This window comes from Rattus rattus, chromosome 14, assembly GCF_011064425.1.
Source record: "Rattus rattus isolate New Zealand chromosome 14, Rrattus_CSIRO_v1, whole genome shotgun sequence".
Classification (NCBI taxonomy): domain Eukaryota; kingdom Metazoa; phylum Chordata; class Mammalia; order Rodentia; family Muridae; genus Rattus; species Rattus rattus.
This window is the reverse complement of record NC_046167.1, coordinates 39,452,252-39,465,370: the sequence shown is the minus strand read 5'-3', so window position 1 is coordinate 39,465,370 and position 13,119 is coordinate 39,452,252. Positions and strand designations below refer to the sequence as shown.

General features: G+C 41.5%; 1 protein-coding gene across 3 annotated transcripts in view; it reads left to right on the top strand.

Annotated features, from left to right (window-relative positions):
* Elmo1 (engulfment and cell motility 1) overlaps positions 1–13,119 on the top strand; it is a 529,323-nt gene that overhangs the window by 197,082 nt on the left and 319,122 nt on the right. For 2 of the 3 annotated variants that reach the window (XM_032885160.1, XM_032885159.1), the window contains exons 10-14: positions 1,615–1,693; positions 3,923–3,967; positions 5,013–5,063; positions 6,260–6,382; positions 8,531–8,662. In XM_032885160.1, the coding sequence (XP_032741051.1) occupies positions 1,615–1,693; positions 3,923–3,967; positions 5,013–5,063; positions 6,260–6,382; positions 8,531–8,662 (430 nt within the window). The remainder of the gene's footprint in view (positions 1–1,614; positions 1,694–3,922; positions 3,968–5,012; positions 5,064–6,259; positions 6,383–8,530; positions 8,663–13,119) is intronic. The other variant, XM_032885162.1, reaches the window with a different exon arrangement.

Here is a 13,119-nt window from a genome sequence, read left to right as displayed (position 1 = left end):
TTTAAAGGCAGGCTTCTTCCATCACCAAACTTCAGGCTTGATAGATAAAATGGTGAAAGAGTAAAACACGTGTATTATTTTCTTAAAAGCCTGAGTAAGATGTGGAGGTTAAACAATTGCCCTCAAACCCTGCAATCTTTGCAGAAGTTCCCCATTTTTATACTTTTTGGTAAACTAATTGATAACACTGAGAGGGACTCTGATATGCTATGTGGCTTGTTATATTTAAATATTGGTGGGCGTTGGCTGGTAGAAGAAACATTGTGAGCTAGCTCACATAAGAAGTGAGTTGGTTGGAAAGATATGAGGATGCATTGTAGTGTCTAGAAATGATTTAAGGAGATGTGTTTTCAAAAACAGTTTGACTGGCATCAAGGTGACTCCCAACTCTGCTCTTCTGGGTTACATTTACTTATTCTTAATGTAAACCTGATTGAACATTCAGGATGCGTGTAACCATGCCTAGGAGTATAGATCGGTGGGAATAGAAGGGGTAAGCCAACAATTCTCCATATACTGAAGATGTTGGCTTATGTTTGTAGTCTAAATTACAAAAGTACATTAGATACTTAATTCATTTGGAGGTAAGGTGTGAGCAGAATGTAAAACTAAAGTCAGAGAAGCTGTGGACTTTGGCCTCAGGGACTTAGCCCAATCTCTAGTAGGATGTGTTTTGTATATAGTAGCTTCATTTAAAATGACAGAGTTTTCATTGTCTCTTAGTGTGAGAAATGTTGATTTCACTGTCTGGATTTCTATTTCTGAATCTCAGGGGCACACATGTTCATTTACAGTACACTTCACTGACAAAAAAAGCCTGTTGTTTGCCAAGATTTGTGCTAAGGATGGAGATGTGATGTCTAATTCTGCCCTAGTTAGAGCAGCCCTAGGAAACAGTATCTTCCCTGAGTGTAGCTCTGAGTCTCTTGGCTTCTGCCTTGAGCCCTTATTCACTGTTTACCTCAGAATTTCTGCCCTCTTTCCAGTGAAGAGCAAAATTTTGAACAAGAAGTTCCAACATTTACTACTGTTACAGTGCTTGTGTTTGCCAACAAGATTTTAGAATATGTAATGTTGCTATGGGAACAAAGCTGTTTTCTTTTAGATAAGCCCAGGAATGCTGAGACATCTACAACTGCTCCCATACATGGACCAGGCATTGGACAGAAAATCACACACACACACACACACACACACACACACACACACACACACACACACACACACACACACACACACACACAGAGAGACAGAGAGAGACAGAGACAGAGAGACAGAGACAGAGAGAGACAGAGAGTACAAGCCCGCAGTATCTGGGTACTTGCTTTTAATCAGATGATGAAGAGGAAGTAAACCAGCTGGCCTCATGCCAGCTGATCTCTTTTGACCAGGTGAGCTCTTTTGATCAACTGGTGTAATAGTAATTGTGTGTCTACCTGTCCAGCCCAGGGATGTTGGGAATATGTTATTATGTCACAAGTGCTGCCTGTATTTTCTGGGTCTGCCCTTGTCCTCTGTGCAAGGCCTGCTTCATTTGTGTGTGATGCTGAGCCTTGCCATGGCTGACTTGGGACTAGTGTCTTCTGATTTCCTGTGTTCTTTGGGTCTTTACAGGACAGACCAAGAAATCCAGACTTACACCATTGCTGTAATCAATGCACTTTTCCTGAAAGCGCCTGATGAGAGGAGACAGGTAAGTCTCAGGTCTTTAGTCCTAAGACTGGATGGGGCTAGAAACTCTCTTCTTCTCCTCTGGGAGCTCAGTCCATGGAACAGCCATGCCTTGAAGACTGGATGGGGCATAGGAGGAGAGAGTAGATGAAGAAATCATTTAATAAACCAATCTAACAGCAGAATCCATTGTAAATTCAGATTATTTTATGAGGAACCCAGTCTCAGAAATAAATTAGCAACAAGATACACACTTTCTTATGGAAAGTTAATGTTGACTCTGATAACCACCGAATACATTGTTACATAGTTTAAATTTAAAATATCTGAGGAGAGTGAGCCCTGAAGATCAAGATCAAGTTCACAATTGTCTGTCTAGATGTTCAGTGCAGGCCTGTAAAGTGAGATTCACACATTTGTTTACCTGGATGCGTCTAGACTGTATCAGCGGCAGAGGGTTTATACTTTTATCTGGACTTGACCTTAGATTTAAAAGAGCATTTAGCTTATCTACATTTGATATTTGCATTTTATTAGCACAATTTTCATATTAAAGGAAAGGCATTTTATTTTCACTTTACAAATGAGGAAAGAGTTGTTCCAAAGGAGTAAAAAACCTGACCAGGTCAACACAGCAGTGAGAACTAAAGCTGGAAGGCCAGCCTCCTACTTGATTTTAACTGCAAAGAATCCCATTAAATGCCCCACAAGCAGAGAATCCCCAAATTCATGAGGAAACAAGACCCACTTTCTCAGTCCAATTGGATTAAAATATTACTTAACTATTTTTACCTTGAGTTTTATAGAACACCCCCTTTAAAGATTGATGATTAAGTCTGGGACATTGGATCAATTTTACTACTATTGAATAATTTGTTGTCCTGCTTGTCAGGATTTTATTATTTACTTAAATGCATGAAATGAATTTGGGAGGACTAAGCTTTGGTATCTCCTCTTGGATTAGTAGTTGTGCTGTTTCTACCCCTGTGGGAATCCTTTCTTGCTGCGTGGATAAAGGGACTGTGCTCCTTGGTTTTGTGGGAGGAGGCACAGCTGCTGAGTGGCTATATAGATTTTTTCCTGTGCTATTATTTTAGTGGAAGATGTGCTGAGATGTTTTCCAAACTTCTTTAAAAATACTTAATGGCTTTATATTTGAAAATAACCTTTAGTTAACAAATTCAAGATGAAGAAGGTTGAAAGACTCCTTCACTGGGGTCCCTGGGTGGACCCTTGCAGTCCTTGTGCTCAAACACATTCATGGCACAGTTCTCTCTTTATTCTGTGTACATTTCCTTCACTTCTGCATTTTTCCACCAAAGTGAGCCATCCATCCATGAGCATTATTCTTATTTACAGACCTATTCTAAAAATGAACAGAGATACTTGTGGCCAACTTCCCATGTCAGTTTACCTATATCTACATCTCCATGTGAACTTGTGTGTCATTCATGGCTATACGCTATTCCCTGTGAGCTCTCGTGATTATTCACACAGTTCACTTATAGTTGACATATATCTACTAATAGGACAAGGATACTTTCGTTTTCTCTCTAATCCAACTCTTTCTCTTAGGGAGAATTGTATAGAACACTTGATTTTTCTGTCAACCCCTTTTTGTCTGCTCTGTGCTAGACACCATCTCTTTGCGTGGGATACAAAGAAGGAAGCATTCTCTGTGTCCCTGAGGAGTTCATTTAGGAAAACATCGTGGATAAGTAATTAAAAACCATTGCATGGTGAAGCTGTCTCATTCCTTCTAATTGTGTAGACCAGTGGGCTACATCTCCTTTTCTTGTTTGTGTTGTTCTGATAATATTGAACAGCACTTTGAAAATAATTTTATAAAATAATTAGAAGAACTGTGGGATTCATTGGTCCTTCTATTTATATGACTCAAGAGAAGAAAGTCCAAACAGAAGAAGCCAGTGGACCTCTGTTTAGGTGGAAAGAAAGCCTGCTTTCTCCAATGTGGAAGAGCTGGTCTTCTGAGTTGTCATTTAGCTTGCTTCTGGGGGTGTCCTTGGCCTGCATTATTGGTTTTAAGAGCACAGGAGAGCACTTCACACTGAGTTTGGACTTTACTGCCACCTCACCATCTAGCATCTCCTGACAGAATATCCACCCTTTCCAGTGCAGAGGGTCAGCAGGGTGTGACACTGAAGCCTCCAGCTTCTAACAGTTGCTCTGAATTTCCATCCCCTCTTCTCTCCTGCTTGCTTTCCTTTGTGTGGTTGCGATGGCGCCTTAGGTTGATGTAGAGAGCAATGTTGACATCCTTGATTGCCCTCTGACTGTAAGTCTCCATGTTTCCTTTGTCAGCTTCCATATCTGGGCCCTGCTCTCCCATTCTGCTCCTCCCCTTCCCTTGCCTGTATATTCCCTTGTTAGCTTTTCTCCCCATGCTCTTGATTCTCCCAGCTTTCCGCCCATTTACTTTAACCTTGGTAGAACTTAGAGTTTTGCTTTGTAGTGGTAGTTCAGCGCCTTCTACTTAGTGAGAATTGCAATGCCAAAAATACTCCCAGCAACCACAAAAAGAGAATATTTTGGTGTCTTCCTGAATATAAGCAGTATTTTTTATATTTTTTGAAAGTATCAAGCCTGTTTTTGACTAATTTTCCCTTAGAATCTGCTGGTCGATATTTGTAACAACAATCTGAGAATCAGTCCTCTTCCAGCTTGCTTCCTGTACTAGCGATTGCAAGTCCATTTGATAAAGTTACCCCCAAATCCTCTATAATAGTCAATAAATGCCACAGCTCAAAATACAGAAAAGAAGCTTTGCTAAGCTAAGTGAGTGTGAACTCCACTGCATAGCATCTGTCCAGTTGTTAGTCCTTCAATAATCGGTACTCAGTTCACTTGCATAGCTTCCTCCACGTCTAGGGTCTGTGCTCTTCATTCTCAGTTTGCACAGATTAACAGAACTGACTTTCAGCAGACTTTAAACTTTTGACTCTTTCCATTTTTCTTTGATCTGCTTATTAACAGTACTTACTTTATAAGTAAATTTACAAAGTTAACAACATTAACAGTGATAAGAGCTGTGGAAGACAGAGACAGTCTCAGAAGTGTGGGGACACTTTTGTCTTCTGTACTGCTTGAGCTTTTGTAATTCTTTTCTAGAAAAAGCAGAAATTAAAAAAAAAATCCTACTTTGCTTTTGGAGCCAGATTTTATAATCCAAGTGGAATGTACAAACATTAATTTGAATTGGCCATTTCCCAGGAAATACTGCTGATATACAGTTAAGAAGCACACCCCAGGGTGCAGCAGCTTCTGGCCATGCTGAAGTGAGTCTTTCTAACTGAAGCCTTCGGTGTTTTTTTCTTTTCCAGGAGATGGCTAATATTTTGGCTCAGAAGCAGCTGCGCTACATCATTTTAACCGTGAGTACCCGTGCACTGAAGCCACCATGTTAGGGAGAAATGTTCTAGTGTCTGTGGGTCCTTCTGTGGTTCCACACTGGAGTTTGATCAGTGGGGCCAATCCAGGAGGGGAAAGTGTGTGTTAGAGTTGGCACAAACAGTGCTGGGCTGCAGCTACTGCCTTGTGTGGCCGGAGGGCAGAGCCTCAGCCTGCTGGAGAGTCAAGGAAACATTTAGTTGCACCTTCACTTAGTTTTGCAGGTAAAGAAATTCAGGTACTCCTTGGCTCAAAAAATCTACCAGTATAAGCTCTTTTTGAGGAAGGTAGTTGGAAATATGGAAGGTTCTGGGAGAAGTGCCTTAAAATTCAGTCGAAAAGAAGCTTGCAATGTCATCTTGCCAGTGTTTAGAGATGAACAAAACAGATAGGATTCTTTACCAGCTATTCACCAGTTATTGGAAGGAAGCAACTTTAATGTTTACCAAAGTAACAAACAGCAACAGCCCAATCTGATGTTGTAATTCTAGAGCTTAGCAAGCTCAACACACACACACACACACACACACACACACACACACACACACACACACACACACAACAACAAAAAAAACCAAAAAAAAAACCCACACACATTTGAATTATAGGTTTTATATTGTTTAGGTATGAAGAAGAAAACAGTTCAAAAGACTATTGCCTTTTGAAAGGCATTGAAAAGAAAGCTTGTTACTTAAAATTCACCAAAGAATTGGTATGTTCTACAAGAAGGAATGGGCCTCAGCATGGGAGTCACATAAGAGGGAGGACCCAGGACATAAGAGATCTGCAGGAAAATGAGGGACACAGCTGCACTCTAGTTTCCTAGGGAAGGGATGCTTCAGAGAACACTTTCCAGCAAAGTGCCACTTAGGTTCAGGAATGGCTACTTCAGTGACTTCTGTAGGCCACAGTGTTTATAGGTTGTGTCTAGTCTCAGGGTACCTGGCTTTGGGTGTTTAGGACACTGGGAAGTGACCATAGTCCTCCTAGTATGCATATGACAATAGTTCTGTTATGTTATCTCTACAAACTCTTTGGGGCTGGTACTTGAGTGCAGGTTCTGCAGGGTAAGGAAGTTCTCACGTGTTAGAACTTAAGAATCATGACAAGAGTTAACTTTGTGATCTGAATCTTTTCTTTAATAATTTTTTAAAAAGTAATTTGTCAACTATGTCTCTAGCATGTCATCCGAGCACAGCGGGCCATCAACAACGAGATGGCACACCAGTTATATGTTCTCCAAGTGCTGACCTTTAACCTTCTGGAAGATAGGATGATGACCAAGATGGACCCCCAGGACCAGGTAGGTGAATGCTCCACACAAATATAATGAGAAACAACAAGACAGTGCATCAAATGTCTGCCTTTTAGCGACACTCAAATCAGGAGTCTTATATGATCTTATAATTGTTTTATCAACATCTCAGAACTTGGGTATATGGCTTTAGAATTTAGGTGACCCTAGCATCAGAGAATAAAACAGATGGGCTATTCCATGATGTCCCATACACATGCATTTTTTTTTTTACAGTTAAGAGCTTGAGGTCAAAGCCATACTTGACCATACTACGTTAAGTGGGGTCAAGTTCCCATTGAGGGCATCAATTCTACAAGTGGGAGTGGTTTCCATTCTCCGGTTACTAAGACCAAAGGCGGTTCTTCCCTGTCCCTGGTGCACCCTCATTTCTAGGCTGGTGTTTTTGTTGGCTGGCAAGTTTTCTAACTCTCTGCTACCTCTGTCACTGTGTACAAAACATTCTGTTTCCATCCAGAAGGCTTTGGGGGAGCTTCCCTGCGTGAGGGTAGAGTGAGAGGAAGCAGCTGGGAACCCTGCCCCCGCTGTACTCATTTTCAACTCAAACAGTGGTGCAGCTGTGGAAAGGAAAACAGTCATTATTGGCACATGAGGGTCTGATCTACTGCAGATGCTGAGCTGCACATGTGGGACGTGTGGCTGCTGCAGCCCTTCATTCATGGCTTGAGACTGACGAGGTGCTTGGATAGGCCGGTGATTGTGCCCCATGCTTTTTTTCTGGCAGCCAAGCACGGTAATCTGAGGGAGATAAGAAAAGTTATCTTTCTACTTGGAGTGAGGGAGATCAGTACTCTTAACATGGAGCAACACTCTTTATTTGTAAATGCTTCCTCTTGTTTATTGAAAAAACAAGCACATAGCATAATTAATCATTTTAATCACTAACTGCATTCACATTGTTATAACTTCCCTGCATTTATCTCCATGCCTCTTTGTGTGTTGCCAAACTGAATTTCTGTGCCCATTGAAACCATATTTGCTCTCCTTCCCGTTCCTCTCATCCTTCTGGCTCTTTATAAGTTACCCCTCTGCTTCTTGTTTTTATTAATTTGGCTCTTCTAGGAGGCCCCGATGAGTAAAAACTGTATTTGTGGCTTTTTCTATCTCACCTGTTCTACTCGGCCTATTTAATTTTTTATTATTTTTTTTGTATTTTATATTGTAGCATATTTAATTACATTATTGCCCTCCTCCTTTCATCTCTCCCGCCCTTCCTATATACGGACCTTCCTTGGTTTTAAATTCATGGCCTCTTTTTCTTTAGGTGTTGTTACATATGTATATAAGTATCTGTATGTGAACTTCTAAATACATAAATACAACCCGTTCAGTCCATATAATATCACTCATATGTGATTTCTGGGCTGAACATTTGGTCTTAGATAACCAGGGGAAGATAATCTCTCTTAACTGTTAGCATCCTTAGTTACCTTTCTCCTCCCCCTCCACATTAGCATGTCCATTGGTGTCATCCTTGTTCCGGTGTTCTTTAAGCAGTCCTGTTGGTGGTACTTCATAGGCGCAGCGTCCCTGACATTTCTAGGAGACACATTCTTTTGGCAAATTTGTAAAGTTCTTCCCTATGGTAATATGTTGATAATTTGCTCCTGGCTAAGGCTAACAACATCCCAACACCACACTCAACCTTGGAAAAACACTTGCCATTGTTTCTGCCTTTGGGCCCTCTCTTTTATTTTTATCTTGTTCTTGTTTCCATGAAGTCAGGCCTCGGTCGAGTGAAGAGATCTCTCATAGTTCAAATATTGCCCAAGAGCCATGTGAACATCTCTTAATTTGTTTCAAACAGAATATTACTCAAACACTCTCACGTTTAGCCTTCGCCAACATCAGCCCTTCTGTTGTATTTGAGGCTTTTATGTAGGACCGTCCTAGATAATATTTATCATTGCTCCAAATGGCTTGACTGAGGGATAGATTAATGCTGAGCCTGAGCAGAGAGGAGTCTGGGTTCTCACTGAGGACGCGTCTTGTCTTCTCTCTTCTGCTTCGCCTGAATGCAGCGACTGGTTTAGACTCTGGGCAACAGGTGTGTGTGCGGGGGGGTCTTCTGTCACACACAGTGAAAGCAACTTTCTTACTTTTTGCCTCTTTTCTTCACCCCTCTAACTCCTTTAGGCCCAAAGGGACATCATATTTGAACTTCGAAGGATTGCTTTTGATGCAGAGTCAGAACCGAATAACAGCAGCGGCAGCATGGAGAAACGCAAGTCCATGTACACTCGGGATTATAAAAAACTTGGCTTCATTGTAAGTACTCTGTCTCCAGGATGCTCTCCCCTCCCACCCTCCCCATCTGACCTCAGTCGTATCGAACGTGTGGTCCTCTTGTGCTTTACAGAATGGTTCCACATTTCCAGATGTTTAGCTGGTTTAAATAGGATCACATGGAAATCTCTTCTGGCTGCGGTGCAGTGGAATACGTTGCACAAGTGTGACTAATCCTTCGCTTGTTTATCCTGTTCTGATTAAGTGTCATGGAGAGCAGTTAGGCTGGAACGCATCGAGCCTTCCTGAGCCTCCTTCAAAAGCCTCCGTGGTTCTCCTGAGTGGAATGAAAGATGACAGTTCTAGGAGGCATCTTATTATTGGGCTAGTGATGGATTACGCAGATGCATTGATTCCATATTTAAAGAAAGCTGGAAGTCTGGAGTTGAGTAATCATGAGATTTATATACAGTTTATGTTTCTTAAAACATCTTATCTTGTTTCAGATGTTAATGGTCTGTTCCTTACACACACACACACACACACACACACACACACACACACACACACACACACACTTTACAAATCAGAATTGAACATGTGTTGAATCTAACCTGTTGTCGTGGTTGTTGCCTGCTTAGGAATAGCATCACTGTTCTGAGAATGACCTTTAGCTAACTTGAAATTCCGCAGTTGTCAAATTAGGTTTCCATTTTGGCCTCCAACATAAATGATATAAATAGGATGCTGGCTTGAAGGTTAGAAATCACTAGGCAATAGTTTTTATTTAAGATACATTTTTCTCAAAATAAAACAAAACAAAACAAACCCTCACTAGGGTTTTGATTGTACGAAATTGCTTTGTTATAAGCATCTAGTAATTAGCTTTTTATCTAGAGTACATCAAAGTGACCATTTTTCAACTTTGTAATAATGTCTCTTTAATTTAAAAAAGTTCAAGCTATTGACTTTATGGTGTTAATGTCTTTCTGAATAGAGTATTTATTAATAACACATTCATCCTTGCAGCTTTCTTAGGAACACTTTTGGGCAGTATTTATTTCTCTGTGTTACATCTTTGGTTTTGCCTGTCCATTTGACACTGTAGATGAATTGAGTTGACTGGTGAGACTCTCATGTGTCTTTGTGTCTTTGACGCCACCTCCCCACCTTTGTGGTGTTGCTGGCTGAGACATGCGGGCCAGTTAAGGTGGACAGCATCCCCTTCCACCATTGCCTCCCATGGTTTCACTCTGGCTTGGGAGAGAAGGCATCACTACTTGACATGGAAGCAGCACAGGACTGTCTGGTCTTCTCTACCCAGACTCTCAAACGAGGCCTCTTTCTGTGTACTGTCCATCTGCCAAGGCCTTGGTGGGCCTACAGTGGAGGCCAGGGGATGCTGAGCTCCCCTGAAGGTGAAGTGGTGGGAGGCATGAGGAGTCAACCTCTTGTTTGCAGCCTGTGTACCTACATCATAAGCCAAGGATGAGTCATTTTCCTCAGGGTCTGTGTCCTCTGTCCGAGCATTATTGGTAAATCCCGACCCACTTTGGTTTTCAGGTGTAGGCAGCTCTTGACCTTGGAGTGTTCTGTTTCCTGAGTATGCGATAGGCAAGAGTGGAGTTTTTTTTCACTGAAAGTCAGTTTGATGCGACTCTAAGGACTCTCAAATTTATGTGGCACTTTCCATGAAGACTTGAAAAGTTATTTGAAGGGTTGGAAAAAACAAAAACCATCATTCACTAGAGACTAGTCCAGTGGGAGCAGTGGTCTCCTGGATTTTGTTCTACAACTTTTTGATTTTCACTTTAAAAGTTCCTTAGAAACCTATCCCCAGGGTTAGGTCATGATCTTGCATGGGAGGGCTGAGAAACTGGAAAGACTTTTGAGTAATGATCTATGCTGAAAATGAGCCAACCATCTTGACAAGTTGATATTCTGCTGGAGAATGCATAGCCAAGGCAGAAACAAGTCTAGGTGCAGACTCCCAGGTTCCTGCTGACACCTAGCGGCTGTCCTGCAGAAGTGCTGCGGGCTGCCCACCACCAGCAGACCTGGGTTGAATTCTTTCTGTGCTTCCAAAACAAATACCATCCTGCCTGGCAAACTCTGAACCTGAAAGAACACTGAGAAGTTTGGTTAATATTTCCCTTTCTATGAATAAAGCTTGAATTTATAGAAAGACTTTCTTTAATTTCTTACTTTGTTTCTCCCAAGTAGACAGAGCCCAGGAGTTAATAGATAAACAGTAAGTTGACAGGTTCTTACAATCTATGCAGGCTACATTTCAGCTTCTGCTTTCCTGTTTCCAAGCCACAGGATATGAAGCCTGTCTTTTAGTCTCTTAATATATATATATATATATATATATATATATATATATGTGTGTGTGTGTGTGTGTGTGTGTGTGTGTGTGTGTGTGTGTTTATTAAGTGAGCTTTAAAAATACAGCTAAATAATACCCAAGAAGCTGAGAGCCTGGCAGTTTACTTGTTCCTTGAGGCTGATGCCTTAATGGCCTGATTGTACTTGTCGTTCACCAGAGTGGTGATAACCATAGTTGTTCCATTTACATGGTGAGGTGCCTTTGTAGTCACATAGCACCAGAAGCTTGGCAGGTTCCTGGAGAGCCCAGTGGTCCCTTGTCCATAATGACAGCTATTGGAAATGCTGGTTCTGCTGTTGACTAAGACACTAGCAGAGAAATACCTGGGAAAATCAGCTCAGCTGTGAGAGAAAGGCAAGGCCAGCAAAAGGAAGGCTTACCCTTTTAACCTGGACCACTAAATTAAAAGGGGGCTTGAAATACGCAGTCAAACCTCATTATTAATGGATTCCACACTTGAAAAGTCTCCTGTTTATTTAAATTTACTTGTAAGTGCAGCACAAACACTCAAGGTGCGTTCCAGTGTTCTTCTCGCTTGTACGTAACTGTCTCAGCTGCTTCAGACCTGTTTGGACGCAGCTCCATCGACAGTGAGCAGACTCCTGTGTCAGCTCTCACGCTGCAAGCAAGCTTGCTGTTGCTGATCTCAGGTTGCATTCTCTCATCTCTGTCATTAATGTTGCTGCTTGAAATGGCACAATACTGAAGTTTTGGGTGAAGTTCCTAAGTAGAAGGGACTTTGATATGTCATATGGAGAAGCTTCAGAATATGTGTTTTAGGTGAGTTTCCTCTAGGCATGGATTATAATGTCTGTTGGCTACATGCTAAATGAAAGAAAAGAAGGGTAAATATTAAATAATAAAGATGTCTTTAAGTAGAAGTGCACTTGAACTTGGCTATATAGGACTGGATAGTTAACAACAGTAACAAAATGAATCTAGTCCTGTGCTGCCCTGAGGAGCCATGCTGTTGTGAATTTAGACTCTGTAATGACGAGTAGAGCATAACCAAGATTGCTTAGTGGGTAGAGGCATTTGCTGCCAAGCCTGCCCACCTGAGCAGGAGCCCTGGACCCACAAGGAGGGGAGTGACTCATGAAGGCTGTCCTCAGACCTCTCTAAGTGTGGTGTCTCACATACTCGTGGCACACATATGCTCATACATACATACATACATACATACATACATACACACACACACACACACACACACACACACACACACAAAGAACGTTTAATGAATTTTTTTAAATTAAAAAATTGTACATACTCCTAATAAGGAGAATCTGGTGTGTTGTCCCTGTGGTGCCAGAGAGCAATGTCCTGTTTGTGGAAAGTAGGGAAGTCATGTCCCTTTCTGAGTTATAAGGTTTTTGTATACACTGCATGCTCTTGGAACAGTCAGAAATGTGGGGTGAGGAGGACAGTGCACCTTATCGTGCGTGAATTGATTAAAGTATTTTAGAGCAGAAATTTCTTGGAATTGCTGCTAACCTAATATCATGCCCATACAACTGTATGGATATTCTCTTACTCTATTGTAGGTCAAGAGCTACGAGCCTGTCTTCTGTTTTAGCATGGTTCCCAACAGGGTGTTGTCAGGTATGCACACTGCCAATGTAACTCCATCTCTTCGAAAGCAAGGACACTATTAGTAAGAGCTAACAACACATTTGTCAAAGAAATTAAGCTGTGACACTTACTTTGATCTGAGATCTCACCTTTGTGGTGTCCCCTTCCTTTTCCATGAAGGAGTTTGTGGAAAGCACAGTGTAGACTGAGCTTTGCTGAGAATCGAACCACTCTCCTACCAGGATAATGTGATGATTGGGTAGTATTATTAGCCAATTCCTTGGCTTGTGTCTTAGTTACAGATGTACCCATAACCAAGACGTATGCATTTTCATGACTCATCATAGTTTTGTACACTTTAGCTCTATAGAATTCTGGATGAAGTAAATCCTGGCTAATATTAGTGAGGATCCAAGCTCCATCTGGTTCCTCCTCTTTCACGAACCCATGCGGGACACAGGCAAAGGGATCATTAGAAACTAAGGTCAGTGTGTGGTTCCTGTGCTCCTTTTGCTTCCTTTTATTCTTCTTCTTGTTT